Consider the following 16,837-nt stretch of genomic DNA (forward strand, 5'->3'; position numbering starts at 1 on the left):
TAACTAATCGATGAATTGTTGTTTCCCGACAGACATGAAATTATCCCGACATACACGAAATTATTGTTGTACTTCAATTTATGGTTGGCATACCTGTCATATTGTGTGGGGACTAAGAGAAAATATATAAGGAAAGATGGCAGAGAGGAGAGGTAAATTCTTTTCTTGTGGGTACAATAGTATATAACAAATAGGAAAGATAATAGGTTGTAGTACCTAATCTTTGACCTGACATAATATTCAAATCTACAAGAGAATAATAAATTATTTCAATATTCCTGTAGATTTTCCCTTGGAATATATCAGTGTGAGTATTTGGAATTTTCTTTTTATTATTATCGAATAATGAGTTATTACTTTTACAGATGACGGAAACGCTAAAAAGAATGCGGGTGCACCCTAAACATTGGGAATTGCTTTTAAATTTCTTAGAAATTCACCCACAATTGATAAATGGTAAATTTGTTTGTCAGAATGCCAAACAAAAATCTCGAGAACTATGGGAAGAAGTTACCCAACAGTTAAATTCTGTAGGATTAGGGGTAAAATCTGCAGAAAAATGGAAGATTGCTCTACAGGATTGGAAATATAAAGTAAAAATGAAAATTGCAGGCATTAAATCTTCGCAGAATAAAACTGGAGGGGGGCCTGCTACGACTTTAAAATTGACTGAACAGGAAGAGAGATTAATGTCAATTGTGGGTTGGACTTCAACTGGAAATGAAAATATTCCTGAATTAGGGCTTCCACGTTTGGAACACGATGAGGAAGTGGTAGATTACTGTGCCACAGCCCTTTTAGATCATCAATATATTGGAAAAAAAATTGTGGAGCGTGTTAACAATGAGGAAGTTAGCCCATCGAATATGAACATTAATAGCAATGAAAGAAAAAAAAAGAAAGCTAGTTCTAGCATTAGTGACAACGTAATCGAAAGGTATCAAAAAGAAACTATGACAGTACTAACTGAAATATCATCCAGTGTGAAAAATATTTCAAATAGTTTGGAGAGTATTGCAACGGAAATGAAGACTCTGTCTGAATTATTGAAAATGCATATGCAAAAATTATAATATTTTTCAGTCTTAAAATTCAGAAAATATATGCTTGAAAGAATAACTTTTGTTTTTCATTTCTTATGAACTCTTGTTTATTTGCAGAAAATTTATTTTGTATAAAATGAAGAGTTTTGAATTACTGATAAATAGTGTTTTGTATAATCAATTTATTTATATAACTGATAAATTATATTATTAACTGACTATTTCAATACTGAATCAATTATTTAAATGTTCATCATTGTTATAATATAAATTATATTATATACTCACTTATGAAAAGAAGAAATCACTAGTATTTTGCAACAATAAGAATAGGAAATTGTTAAACATATTTTTTGTACATTACTTCAAATGAAAATGCATTTCGTATATTTCAAAATATATATTTCAGTTTGTTGTTTAATGAAAATATCTTCTTATAATACGTTCTCTCACTCTATCACCTTCTTGATGTAAATCATTGGGCACAACGTCTGGAGGTCTTACAACTTGGAGCTGATCATTTACCTCATCTATTAACTCTACATTTAAATTGTGGAGTATGCATATATTATGGAGAGTTGCACATGATGAAATTATCTGGCCTACAACTTCAGGCTTATATCTCAACGTCCTGTCACCACTAAGACATCTGAAACGTTGTTTTAATACACCAAAACAACGTTCAATACAATTTCTTGCAGAACAATGAGCTTGTGTATATCTCCCTTCTGGTGTATTTGGCAGTGCATTCACAATAGGAGTCATTAGCCAGGGTTGCAAAGGATAGCCTGAATCACCCAGTAACCAGCAGCTCCTATTTCCAAGTCTATATTGTGTTTCAACTTCCTCACGAATAGCTGAAGTACGCCAAATATATGCATCATGTGTAGATCCAGCATGTTTCGGATTTACAGCTAGAATTCTCAAATTAGAATCACAGATCTAAAAAAGAACAAGTAAATAATGCATATAAACTTTAAGGGCAAACCTACCACTTGAACGTTCATTGAATGATATCCTTTTCTGTTAACAAAATTGTGTTCTTCTTCGACTGGATGTAAAATCCTTATGTGTGTACAATCCACTGCTCCTATGACTCCTGGAAAATTATATTTTTGATGGAAAGCGAGTTTGATAACATTTCTCTCTTCATTTGTAGTTGGGAATTTCACATACCTATCTGCCAAATGCTCAGTTATCAGTGAAGAAATGTCTCTAATACAATTTGAAACAGACTGCTGACTTATGGAAATATTGTGGCTTTCACCTATAAGTCTTTGATAGCTACCGGTGGCATAAAATGAAAGTGCCACTAAAATTCTCGTCCTAGGATCGATAATGTTAACTTTAGGAGAGTTACTCATATGAGGCATTAGGTCGTCGATAAGCTGGCTACATATATCTTTTGTGAGGCGAAATCTTCTCTGGAATTCTAAATTATCCAAATTGAATGGATCATAAGTATTTCGCAGATGAATTCTCTCAATATTGAAGTTTCTCAACCTCTGCCTTCTGTGTTGTCTGGCTAATAATATATTAACTGGTAACATTTTAATTCACTAATTCCTTTCTTAACTTTCACAATATTAAAAGAGCACTAGCTAGAAATTATTTGTATTGAGGTTATACCTTATATTATTTGTTATTATATATAGAAAAGAAGAAGAATGCATAAGATTTTGTTCGATGTTTTCAGCTTGGTCTTAGATTCTCTGTCGATGATATGAAGAAAGCCGACGTGTTATCGGAAATAGTTTGTCGAGTGACTATGGTGAAACTTATCCATCGAATCGACTTCGTCTTGCTCGATATCTCAATCCGACATCGACAGTTATCGATTGTCTGTGGTTCCACTACTGGAGTGGTTCTTGAATGATTAAAATCTAAAAGCACAGTTTTTCTTTCATTTAACAAGAGACCATTGTCTGAGAACCACTTTTGGGTTGTTTTTATTTCTTCAGATGCTGTATCAACTGTGGCTTTGAAATTTTCCAGAGTTATCAATAAAGATGTGTCGTCAGCATACATAACGAACTGATTACTATAAAAATCATTTTAATATATCATATATAAAAGTGGACCAAATATAGAACCCTAAGGAACCCCGAGAAAACAATTCTCAGTTTCTGATTTATTTCTGCTAACCTCTACATAGTAATATCCACCCTCTAAGTAACTTACAAACCATTTGTGGGTTATTCCCTTGATTCCATACATTTCAAGTTGTGTTAGGAGAGTTTTGTGATCTGCCAGATCAAATGCCTTACTTAAGTCTATGAAAATCTCTAACGTCTTTAACCTTCATCCAACTCCCTGTACACGTTGTTGAGAAACTGTGTAATCGCTTGACTTGTGGACAATCACTTGCAAAAACCAAACCAAACAAAAAAAAGTTATTATTAGGTTCGAAACATATTTTTCATATACTTATGAGAATGGGCTAACGAGGGAAATTGATATTAGAGCAGCAAGTATTATAGCAAAGTCTGGTAAAAACGTCTTGGAGCTCATTCACAAGTTTTTCATATGCATATGTCACTATATCTTTACAAGATATTTGTGGTATGTCCTCAAAACCTATGAAATCTCTTTAAAAAATCTGTTAAAATCTGTTTTTCCGTTAACCAGCTGTCGCAACTTGTGCGAGCTTAAGACTAACGAGGTCTTACCTTTCAACGTGAGATTCCTAACACAATAATGAATGTCTCCATTCATTTATTTCATTTTTCAAGTATAGATTCTGGAGTTTAACGATAACCAACACAACATCACTGAGTATGTTCGATATTGAATTGAAAATGTTTGGTTTTTCTTGTTGAAACATGTCTCTCTAATTTAAATGAAACTATCAGATCAGATTATTACAATTTCATGAAAGTTGGTGATTTCATTTCAGGCAAAAGTTAATGAGAGCAAGTACCTTGAATCAGCTCTGAATCTGAATCTCATAAATATGAATCACAATTATGGTCTTCTGAGAACCACCGTGGAAGATGAATGGTTCATGGATAGTGAATTCATCAAAGGATTTGTCATAAAATATTCCCCAAAAAAGAATACTTTAAGTAAGTAAGGTATAAGTTTTTGAAATCGATCATATAATTCAGTTTCGTTATTTCTTGTATTCATGTTTGCACAAAAAATGTTATTCGATTCTACCCATTTCTTGGCATTGTCATTGATAGAAACCTCGCTTGGAACGCTCACTTGGAAAAAGTTTTACACAAAGCCGAACTGTCTCTATGGACATGTCGAAGGATTTGTGGTAAAACTTGGGTTTAGGTCCCAAACAAATCCATTGGATTGATGTGATGATAGATCAATGATCACTTATGATGCAGTACCACACCGTCAGCGGCTATGGATATCCTTCTAGATCTAGCTACGCTCCACATTTTTTCTGGAGGAAGGAAGAGGCTAGATGGACTGAAATTGCAATTGCACAAATGAATTCAATGCAGAGTGCAACATACTGTTGGTTGACATTGGAAGTTATAGCAATCTGGGTATGACCTCTGACTTTATGCCTCCAACTGTCAACAACGAACTGCCTTATAAAGTACTTTTGTTTGAAGGTGGTTGACAATGTTTCGTGGTGTATTTCATCAGTTCTGACTTCCATTGTCTAATATAATATAAATATAAATTGATTTGAAAACCCTGAAACAATTTATAAAAAATCATAAGATCAACCAAAAAATAACAATTTTATCAAACAAAAACTGAAATTACAAATAAATAACATACAACCAACAACCAAACAAATATAGAAAAATATAAAAAATAAAAAAAAATAAAAAAATCAAAAAAATAAAAAACAAAAAAAATTGAAACATTATTAAAAGCTGAAACATAAAATTTGAAAATTAAAAGAATATTATCAACAAAAAATGAAAAAATTAAAAATTATAAGATTTCAAACCAAGTTATGTCACGACGTTTCGATTGTTAGTATCCACAATCGTCTTCGGGTGATAACTGGACTTATTCCTCCGAATACTGTTCCCAAGTAGAGAGGAATGGATCCTCCGGGGGAAGCAAATACTGAGAGCAGATAGTTATTAGTTCACAGATGAATAAAAAAAACCTTTCGGTTTCGGTGCAGGTGTTTTCAGTCGCAGACCCAGGATAGAGATATCAACCTGCCTAGGAACCTATGCGACTGTATTTCAAGCGGAAATTTACACTATTGAATTGCGTGTGGAAGGATTGGAGGAATCCAACCTCATACACAAGTCAATGAAAATATTCTCGGACATTGGAAGCTCTGGACTACTACCGAGCAACGTCTAAATTGGTAGCCAATTGCCAAAAACGACTCTCCGCGATAGGAAGACTCAACAAATTGTCTCTGGTCTGGATTCCTGTCCATACTAGCTCGGAAGGCAATTAGGCTGCTGACTCCGTTGCAAAGGACGGAGCTGCAAGCAGCTTCATCAAATCAGAATTTATCATTGGCATCGATTGAGGATTTGCCAAACCAAGATTGAACACGTGGATGGCAAGAAGATTTGTGAACTTCTGACAGAATCTTCCAGAATTGGCTCACTCCAAGGCGTTTACTCACCTTTCGAAACTTGATACCAAACAGTTGTTGGACTACATTAGGGATGAACTACAATGTCTAACAGACCTTCTTACAGGTGCCTGTCCCGCTGGGGACCGAATCAGGTTTTAAGAGTTCAGCAGAGTCTTACTCTCACCATCTGACCTAAAAGACCAGTCACCATGCAAACTAATTGGCTTCGTTGAGAACTGGGTTTATTTGGCCGAGTGTGAATTGGTTTAAGCCACAATAAACCCTTGTGGGTTGCGCTGGAGAGTCGAATACGCCCACTCACTTTGGACCTAACCTACTCATTTCACTTATGAGAAAGAAAGATTTTGGCTTGCTACTCCTTCATCTTGATACAAAAACTGAGAGAGAAGAGAGAAGAGAGCAATTGATATCAAAATTAAGTCTCTACACAGATGTGTAGATCATTCAAAAAAGTAACTTCCAGACACAAACTGAAAGAAAAAGCAATCTCTTAACAAGTACTCTCATATAAACATTGAACTACACGATAGAAAAAAATACGTTTGAAAAAACTACGTCCAAAAAAATATTGAATTACAAAATTACAAGCTATAGGAATCTTTAAATTGAAAGGGGTATATTTCCAGGAGAGATTGATTTTTGGAAACCAAGGTTTTGGCTTTCTACTTCTTCATCTTCATATAAAAATATGTGAATTTTTCAAAGAAAGTAAGAAAGCAGTTGAATCCAAAATAAACTCTTCACAAAGCTATATAGATCATACAAAGAAGTAACTTTCAGACACAAACTGGAAAAAAGTCATCTTGAAACAACTACTAACATATAAACATTGAAATAGGTACTCAAAAAAAACACTTTTGAAACAACTTCTTCTATGTGAACATTGAATTATACAAAAAACACTTCTTTTCATTGATAATGGAGCTGGATAGATTTCAGATATGTTTTATGGTTCATTGAAGACCGCCTCTGGGTTTCTTTGATATTCAAAGATTGAGTCTTCTGAAGACAATATTCGTACCTTTTTCAATTGCCCAAATGATATATAGTTATTTTTTCATCTTCAGAACTCACTTTGCTTTCTTCAAGTCAAGCTCGGGATCAAATCATCAACAACAATTTCAATGTTCACTAAGTAACCATGTCAAATATGGAATACTTTTATAATTCACAAGAGCAGAAAAGTTTTGTTGAAATATCTGTTGGATTTTATCAGCTACTTCAACTTCACTGAAGCATTTTGATAAAAATGAAACTACTTCAACCTTAATGTATAGAAACAATACTTCAAATCCAAATAGTTTTTCTCAACTATTCGTGTTTAATTGAAATTGTTTTCAGGAAACAGAAATTCTTCTCAAGACATCAACAGGAAACGTGTTCCACTTTATTCAGGAACTCCTCGCAATAGCTAATGTTCATTGAAGAGAAAATTTTACTTTCCAGTTGATGAACTTTTCTGAGAAAATAGCATGTTCAGGTTCGTCTTTTTGAGAAAACTTGATATAAGGGAGTATCGTTCTCATTAACGATAACAAGGGAAGGAATATTCCATACTTGTGTATTATTGTATTTCTACCGTCTGGGTTTGAAAACAAAAAATCAGTTTTTGATTATCTCATTAACATCCAATAATGAAAAGTTGGATCTTATGGAAACTAAGTGTCCAAGCAGTGCTATTGATATATCCCACACAGTTTTCAGCTATCCAGTTTGGCAAATTACAAAAGACCCTCTTTATCTCTTCGATAGCATTTGTATCATTCGTTTCGCTTTTGAACTTTGGCTTTTTTAGTTTCAGGACTAGTTTCATTAGTTCTGTCAGAATTGTAATATAACTGTGATGACAAATTACTGAACGAATTTTCAGGACTCCAAATGATGACACTTCTCAAAGTTGTTTGCAAGTCATAGAAATTTCCGAATCTTTTTTTCACGAATTCCATCACCATAAAAAATTATGAGAATTGGGATATTTTACTCGACCCCAAAACTGCCTCACTTCCTCAGAGATGGTATTTTCCTTCGAATAAATCTTTTCCATGAGTTTCTTCGTTTTTCAAAATCTGTAGAAAAAAACCATGCTCAGCAATTCATTCGTTGATGGAAATCTTTCTGTTGAAACTTTTTGGTTTAATAAACCTGGTTATTACTGTTTTAAACGCAACTTTCATTCATCTCGACTCACAGCAAATTCTCAATATTGAATTGTCTTAAAACCAATGATTGATCTATCAAAATGAAATATCAAACTTATATACAGTGTCTTCAACATTTTCCACCCCGTGGAGAAGTCAAGTCGTCACCCCAGTAGGCAAAATACACAGTTTAGTGAATGGTCTAATGGAGGTACCTGTTTTCGTAAGACACGTACCACGCCGTCTCTGCCAGGAAACATTTCAGTTACGCGACCCAGTAACCAGTCATTTCTGAATGCATTTTCATCTATTACCACTACCATGTCTCCTATTTCAATAGGTTCACTTCTGGATGCGAGCTACTTCTTGGAATCATGGTAGAACGATATTCTTTGACCCAGCTTTTCCAATATGAATTTGCCAAACTTTCAGCGAACCGCCCCTGTTTTCTCCCAAGTATATCACCTTTGTTTTCACTGTAGATATCGACATCATCTGGTCTCAGCAACAGAACATGACTGGGAATGGTCGCTTCTGGGTAATTAGAGTCTACTGAGATATGTGTTTAAGGTCTAGAATTCAGTGTATATTCAATTTCGGCCATAAAAGTTTGAAGAACTTCTTCTCTAGGGCAAACTGTTTTCAAAGTTACCCTGAGAGCCGTTTTTACGGAACGAACCATACGTTCCCATATTCCAACCATATGGCTAGCAACTGGAGGGTTGAATTTCCACACAGTTCCCCGGCATGTAACTTCATTTGATAACTTCGTAAAATCCAACCTACTAGCAGCGTCTTTGAGCTCTCTTCCCGCTCTCCCACAAAATTTGTTCCATTGTCTTCATTTAATTTGATGATAATAAAGTTTATTCTCAGGTATTCTGTCCCTACGCTCATGACCTTCTTAGCAACAGTATATGTTCAATTCTATTATTTGCTGAATATGAAATTACTCATTATTATTAATATCATCATTGAATCCTTCAATGTAATTCGTGAAATTTGTGCAATCCTGTGCATATATAACATGTTATTCATGGTAGAGTAAGTCCCAAGGTCATATTTGTCAAATGCCATCTCTGTTCCAGCTTTTCCCATCGGCATATTCCGCGGGATCTATTACCGCCCCGACCGACCCGAGTACATGAACTACGGCAGTCTCGGTACCGTAATTTCCCACGAAATATCCCACATATTCGTCGAAGCCGAATATGGAAATTTTCCAGGAGAGCTCAGAAGCTGGTGGTCACCGAACAGTCTGTTAAATTACGACGAGAAACTACAGTGTCTATCCAATCAGTACGGAAACTTTGCCATTCCAGAGTTATTTGGCAAGCAAGTAAGTTGCGTCAGTTTTGGGTTAGTTTCGGAAGTTTCGAATTGTCGAGATCGACGTGTTTGTAATTATTATATTGTGCCGTTCACAGTGTTTAACCAAAAGTTTCTTCAGTGTGTGGTGACTTATTGTCAAACTGCTGCAATACCGTCAACTATAATTTACGTAATTATCATCTAAGGTTACAAAAATTTCTATAGGGACATACTTATAGCACAATTAATATAATTTATATCCTGGATGACGTTCCTATAAACATTTAATACTTTCAATGAGTCAGACAAAATGTGGAACAAAAGTATGTAATAACTACCAACATTTTCAGTGTTACGATCTTCGTTCGGGTTTGAGGGTTTGGATCTGAAACCTAACGTTTTGCCATCACGAGTGGCTGGCTTCTTCAGAGGTCTTTTCATCCTGATCGATCACCGAAGACACCGAAGTGCATGCATATATTTGTCAGTGTGTGTCGGTTTTAGGTACACTTTATGTATCAGTCTTGTTCCACGCCTTTCGACGAGTACATTTAGAAAAGCTATTATTTATTCCTGTTCAGTCTCCATAGTGAACTTGATGCTAGGGTGTTGAGCATTTATGTGGTCTAGAAATAGGTTCAGTCTGTCTCTCCCATGTCTCCAGATAACGAAGGTGTCATTCACGTATCGTAGCCAAATGGTTGGTTTGAAATCAAAAGCGTCGATTGCCTTCTGCTCAAACTTTTCCATGTAGAAGTTGGCTAAGTGGACTTTCCATCGCTATGCCGTCTAATTGCTCATAGAAATCTCCTCTCCATTGAAAGTAAATTCCCGTGAGGCAAGCCTTGAAGAGTCCGACAATATCACTAGGGAACAGGTTGGCTATCTCTCTCAAAGAATCTTCCAGCGGGACATTGATGAACAAGGGCACAACGTCGAAACTGACCAGAATATCACTTGGCTCCAAGGTTATAACCTTAATTTTTCCCACAAAGTCTGTTGAATCCTTGACGTATGTAGTTGTTTCTCAAAGGTGAGGGTGGAGGAGCGATGCAAGGTGTTTTGACAGGTAATACGTAGGCGAACCCAGAAACGGAACTTCTTTTTTATAAAAAGCCGTCTCGCCAAGGCTCTATGGTCTTCGGCCAATAACAACGCACCAATTAGAAAGACGGGCTACCTGTGTCAACATAAATACAACTTACGAACTAGAAATCAGTAGTCATCGGTGATCCATCAGGATGAATAGACCTCTGAAGAAGCCATCCACTCGTGCTGGCGAAATTTTAGGATGAAGTTCCAAACCACGACGGCTTTCAAACCCGAACGAAGATCAAAACACTGAAAATCCTATATGAAAAGGATGAATATAGAAATATGTCAATGAAAATTTCTCACCAAAATGTGTGGGTGTGTGGCGAATTGTCTGGGGGTAGGATAAGGCAAAACTTTGGCGCTCAATTCTTTGATTTTCGGACGGTGATTTGTGAATCGTGCGGACGAGTATTGTCACGGACCAGTGCTGGTTGCTGCTGGCTCAATTTTTGGTATATTTCGTCGATTTTCCCACAATAGGACGCTGTTTTGATGGTTTGGCACGGTTTCAGGAAGTTATAGTGAATCACACCAGTCGTTGACAACCATACAGTAACCATAATGGTTTTTTGATGGGTTCATGCCTTGAAAAAGTGCTTCGATAGCTCATCGGTATTCAACTACTATCTTGAACGTCTCCTGTTGTCGTAGAGGATCCACAGATCCAAAAAAGGTGGTTTTAGTCGCATGGAAGCAAAGAAAAACAAACTTCGAAACATGCCATTTTTTGTGGTTCGTTCAAATCCTCGGGCACCCAATTTACGAACTTTTTGACCTTTTCAAAACGTTTTATACAATCAAAAACAGCATGGAAGCTGAAGCCCGATCAATCTCCACTAGGTCTTTGCCCTAGGAAAGTGGACATACCAAGCTGTAAATTTGTATTAACCTTGTATTCTGGCATCATAAAAGTATTCTCAAAATTCACATATGATTCGAGAGCCGCAACTTCAAAAATTGAGGGTCAAAATTCAAAAAAATCGTTCTTGCCAATATCTCATTTCCAATGGGTTTTATGCTAATTGTATTCATTATCAATATTGTAGAGAATTGAATTCTCTACAACTTTTGTTTCGAACATTTTTTCATACGTTGAATCGTTTGTGAGATAGAGGGCAGCGCGACCGCAGATCAAATATTATTTGAAATCAAGTGGTTGTCCCGATCGAAATCAGCTCATTTAAGGTTTGTAAATTATCACTTAATGAAAAATTATGAATAATTTTCATCTTTTATCAACAAATACATTATATTCAAATATTTTTTTTCATTATTCATTTCTCTTCGGTTAAGTATCAATTTATATAATTTCTGCGGGCACTTACCCGCTTGTATAGTTATAAATTTGTAGAGTGAAAAATATATGTTATATTATAATTCAAATCTAATCCATACTATTTATTTTTTGATAAATAAAAATGAATTGAAAATAAATAAAATTTTAAATCATATTTCAATTAAAAAATCTCGTTTGATACATTTGCGAATGTCAAAATTAAAAAAACAGATAAAATAATTGAAAGAATAATGATTTTTAATTTCAATTTTCTTCTCCTTCATCGTCGTCATCTTCTCGCATCTTCACCCAGATTCGTTTCCAATTCTTCGATGATTTCTGGATCAAAGGACCTATCTTCGTTAACATCGGTCTCATATGGTTCAGCATTGAGACAAGCTTGCACATTACACTGGCCACAAGCTGAAGAGCATTGCCAACCCGCTTTCCTGCATCCACATCTTAAACCACAACCACTTTTGTAGTATTGATTGAGTAACTCATCTGGAGCAGGTGGTAAAACCAACCCCATTCCTGGGGTTCCAAATATTGTCCTAACCAAGTTTGAACTTGGTTATAAACACGATTGAAATGTTGTTGAGCTGCTCCACTTGTTGGTGGGATATTTGATAACTGCACAGGTTTATTGAGCTTTGTTAGCTTGACATATTGTGCATAACGAAGATGATCGATAGTATCTACAGACTTTGGAGCATTATAAACAGCTGATAAAGTTTGCAATCCACTATCAAATAATCTTTGTACCGGGCAGTTTTCTTCTTCAAATGCTGCGGCAAGCTCATCCAAATTAGATAGTTTCTCGAATGTTCTTAAAAACGTTTTTTTCTCCTCTTTCAAAGAGCGCAGAAATCGTATCACAGCCGCTTAAAGCGTGAAGGAACAAAATGTGTTTTTCAGAACTTATATATTTTTCGAAACTCTTAGAGGAGTATATTTCAGTTTTCACATTTGCTTTGCCAACTTTCTTAAAGAAAATTTCTTGTTTAAGAGATAGTGTAATAAAATCACAAGTAAATCAATATCTTCACCGACTATAATTGCTGTTCTTTGAAGTTTAGATTCTTCAATAGCTATCTCAAAAATGCGAACATCCGCATCCGCATATTGATAATAAATACAATTAGCATTAAACCCATTGGAACCGAGATATTGGCAAAAAACTTGCCAAAAGTCGTTTTTTTTGACTTTTGACCCCCAATTTTTGAAGATGCGGCAGTCGAATCATATGTTATTTATGAAAATACTTTTATGATGCCAAAATACAAAGTTTATACAAATTTACAGCTGGGTATGTCAACTTTCCGAAATACAGGCCTAAAATGACTGAACTATGGATTACTGTAGGTCAATCACTTGGGGGCTCATCATCGAAGTTGAAATCTCCAGAAAGAAATTTCGCAAACCAACAGCGAACAGTAAGTTCAATAACATTATCATTGCCGAAAGCCTGAGAAATTTTTTGGGCTGTTTCGATACCGTATCCATAATAAGAACGGTCTTGCTCCTCAAAATAGTCATTTTCTACCGACATCACTTTTTCATCCCCAAAAAATCTTTGACCAACGAGCCATTTTTTCGAATTTGGAAACAGAAAATAATTCAAGGGGCTAAATGTGGCGAATAGGGTGCATGAGTTAGCAATTCAAATGATAATTCATTAATTTTGGTCATTGCAATAATGGTTTTGTGAGCTGGTGCATTATCTTGATGAAACAACACTTTTTTAGCCCATTGCGGCCGATTTTGCTTGATTTCTTCACTCGCTGTTGATAGTTTTTTAAGATAGTCAATGAAAATTATCCCACTCGCATCCCAAAAAACCGATGCCATAAACTTGCCTGCAGATGAAACAATCTTCGCCTTCTTTGGAGCCGGTTCTTTATCTTGATTAGACGGTTTTGATTGTTATTTTGTCTTGGGTGTAAAGTGGTAGACCCATGTTTCATCCATGGTTATGAAACGCCGCAAGAAATTTGCTTTGTTGCTGGAGTCGTCACGTCATTTGGTCGACCAATGCGATGCTTGCCTTGGTAGCGGCCACGTTTAAACTTCGCTACCCAATATTTTGCTGTTGTGAACGAAGGAGCAGACTCACCCAGAGTGGAATCTAGTTCAGCTTTCATATTGGTTTGGCTAAGGCCTCCCAAATGAAAGGTTTGTACTATATGGGGTGCCGCAGGGTACATTATTGGGACCGGTATTCTTCAGTATCTACATGAATAATATACTTACCTCACAGACCAACGGAGATATCATTAGTTTTGCAGATGACACGGTAATATTCTACGAAGATACATCCTAGGAAAATCTGAGGAAGGAACTCAAAAGTTATATGAGTACAATTATAGATAGTTTCAATAAAAAAATTACCACTGAACTTTAAAAAAACTTCATTTTTATTTTTAGGTTGTTACTCATCTCACACCCCAGAATTTAATTACCTGGAAATAAAAATTGCTTCAATTGAATATGTTCAATATCTAGGTGTTTACATTGACAGACGTATTAGACGGGATGCTCACATGAAAAAACTGTAGATACATTGAGGAGTATCTTTTCTAAATTGTTATACTTTAAAGATATATCGAATACTCACCAAATGAGAATCCTGTACCATGCATTAATATGATTTAGATTGTTATATGGAATCCTAGGTTGGGGTGGTGTCGCCAGCAGTTACTCAAATCTTCTAGATATTTTACAGAAAAAGTTCCTGAAGATTTGTTTCAATGTATGTCAAACGTATTCATCGGCCCTACTATATTCTGAGAGTATAATACTGGACCTCAGACAAATCTACTTTCTACGTGTAGCCGTAGTCCAATACAAAAACAAAAGTCGCTCAAGAAATATTGATCATAATTTTAATACCAGGGCAAAAAAACGAACATGATGCAAACTGAGTACTCATCCAAAACTATTGGTCAGAGAACATATATTTATCTGAGCACGAAATTTGGAAGAATATCCCTAGGAATATCAAAGACTCAACATCAATTGTTTTATTTCAAAAAATAAAGCAGTACCTTCACGAAACAGAGAGGAAAAAAATACATGATCTGATAGACCCAAATAGAATTCCCTGCGGTAATTCATTGAACGATATAGGAAAACTATACAATTATGACGTCACAAAAATGGTACACATACACATTGGTGCATAACTTTTAACAAATTATTCACTGTAAGTTATTATCATTCCATGATTTTGTTGTTGGCAGAATATCACTATTACAATTTTGTTGATGTGTTTGTATGGATATCATTTTCAAACAATTACACTAAATTGTGTTACAAAATAAAACGTACCATAAACATGCGCTAGCTTCTTAGCCTTAGTGGTATATCAACCATTATTTTTGCCGTGATGAGAAAAAATAAATTAAAATCCTGAATTTCCAGCTCAATCCCAAGAAAACTCGCGACGAAGACATGGCAGACTTAGCGGGAATGAAAATATCCTACGACACATACATCAATCGGGTTCAGGAAAATGGGCCGGAACCTCTACTTCCCGGATTAAAGTACTCCCCCAACCAATTGTTCTGGATAGCGTCCGCCATCCGTCACTGCTCCAAGTATTCCATAGAAGACCTGGAAAGATACATCGATAATTATCGATGGTCCCCGCAGCAGTTTCGCGTCAATGGCCCGTTACAGAATTTAAAGGAATTTGCCTTCGACTTCGGTTGTAGAAAAGGCTCCACGATGAATCCGGAGAATAAATGTGATATTTGGTAGATGTCGGTGAATAACGGTAGTGGAAGATGATTATGTGAGGCTGTTCTTCAAGAAAAGAAAGCGTATTGAACCTTGTATCAGAAAGTGATATCAGAGAATTTGACAAAATAAACGAAACGGGAAACAAAATCAATATGTAAATAAATTTTTCAATCTTACAGTGTTTAAGTTCTAACAGAAACCTTTTTCCCATACTTCAGAATCACAACACTGTGGAATTTGATTCGTTTCTTTATTTTTCATTGACACAAAAGCTCACATTTTTCCTTTTCTTCTTTTTATGAATTCTTAATTCTGTACCGTGTTACTTTCAGTCTTATTTTCGTCATATGTGATATTGCCATACATAAAACTAATGATATTGATAATAATATGTCTTCTCACTGCTTGGAGGAGAAACCCAACGGAGTTACTTCACGACGTTTCGATTGTTGGTATCCACAATCGTCTTCGGGTGATAACTGGTCTTATTCCTCCGAGATCATTATAGATCATTCGAGTGCTCTCACCTATCCCCTATTCCCTTATTCCGCTTCATTGGTTTTAGCGGAAGCTGACCGTTTGGCGGGAGTTAGTCGTGTTCCGCCTGATAAGAGGTTTCCATATGCTGAGTACATCTACGCTAGCTTGGCTAAATGCGTTATTGGACAACATATATGCGGCCTCTTTGAATTTTCTCTCAAACCAGTGCTTCTCCTTGTGGATGATTTCAGCTTGAGCCCACTTGATGTTATGTTGATGAGTCCAAACATGCTCTGCTATTCCTGATTTGCTGATTTCGCCTCGCTGTGTGTGTTTCTTGTGCTCGGCAATGCGAACTTTCAATGGCCTCTTAGTTTCACCGATGTATGATTCACCGCACTTGCAGGTTATCTGGTAAATGCCATTCTTGGAATCACAATCCGCGTTTGGTGGCCTGGTTTTCGTGAGGCTGCTACGGATAGTGTTCCCAGATCTGAAATAGGTTCTATCGATACATCAATATTTATTTATTTATCAATATAGGGGTTACAAACAGAATAACAAATCCAATAGAGAACTCACTTTATAATTTCAGTTCAAGTGGGCTTTGAGAAAAAAGAATGTAAATTTAAATTTTTTGTAAATCACATTAGACAATCCAAGAATAACATAATTCTCATAAGAGTGACAGAGACTAGAGAAAATATCACAACTTATCAATAAAAATTTTTCATCATCCTCCGTTTGAATTATTCTAAAGAGATTTCAAAATATTGAATGTCATTGCAAATTTCGTTAAAGGTTTTAAGCATTCTATAAAGTGGTGAATTTTGAGCAGCATTTGTCCTTGTGCAAGTTAACTCAAAGAATTCTGTACGCCTCAACGTTCTACCCTGATCATTGAACTCTATTTTGGAATAGACTGACACGCTTTTTTGTGAATTGAGAAACAAATCATTATACATTATACTGATGTTATTCTTCGACCTAATCCTTCTCATCCTTTCCGACAATCTTCTGATGTAGAGAAGTACAAGTACTGGTTGTGGCGGCTGCTCTTCCTTGTGGAGCTCTTGCTGTCTTGTAGCTGAAGCCTGTTCCACATCACTTTGGAGTAACCATTCCGTTAAAGGTCATTTTTGATGATGGCCAGTTCATTTTTATTACAGAGCCCGAAAGCACGGTCTAGTAGAGTCTTGATAATTTCTCT

General features: G+C 35.8%; 1 protein-coding gene across 1 annotated transcript in view; it reads left to right on the forward strand.

Annotated features, from left to right (window-relative positions):
• The window catches only part of LOC111507305 (neprilysin-2), a 42,033-nt gene extending 26,710 nt beyond the window's left edge, over window positions 1-15,323 (forward strand). Inside the window, exons 8-10 of the mRNA XM_023162597.2 lie at window positions 3,940-4,108; window positions 8,810-9,060; window positions 14,827-15,323. Coding sequence (XP_023018365.2) covers window positions 3,940-4,108; window positions 8,810-9,060; window positions 14,827-15,165 — 759 coding nt within the window. The 3' untranslated portion in view covers window positions 15,166-15,323. The remainder of the gene's footprint in view (window positions 1-3,939; window positions 4,109-8,809; window positions 9,061-14,826) is intronic.
• Window positions 15,324-16,837: the final 1,514 nt, after the last annotated feature.

The sequence above is a fragment of the Leptinotarsa decemlineata genome, unplaced genomic scaffold, assembly GCF_025532065.1.
Source record: "Leptinotarsa decemlineata unplaced genomic scaffold, Ldec_3_MD MMD2_tig00002974_RagTag_RagTag, whole genome shotgun sequence".
NCBI classification, from domain to species: Eukaryota; Metazoa; Arthropoda; class Insecta; order Coleoptera; family Chrysomelidae; genus Leptinotarsa; species Leptinotarsa decemlineata.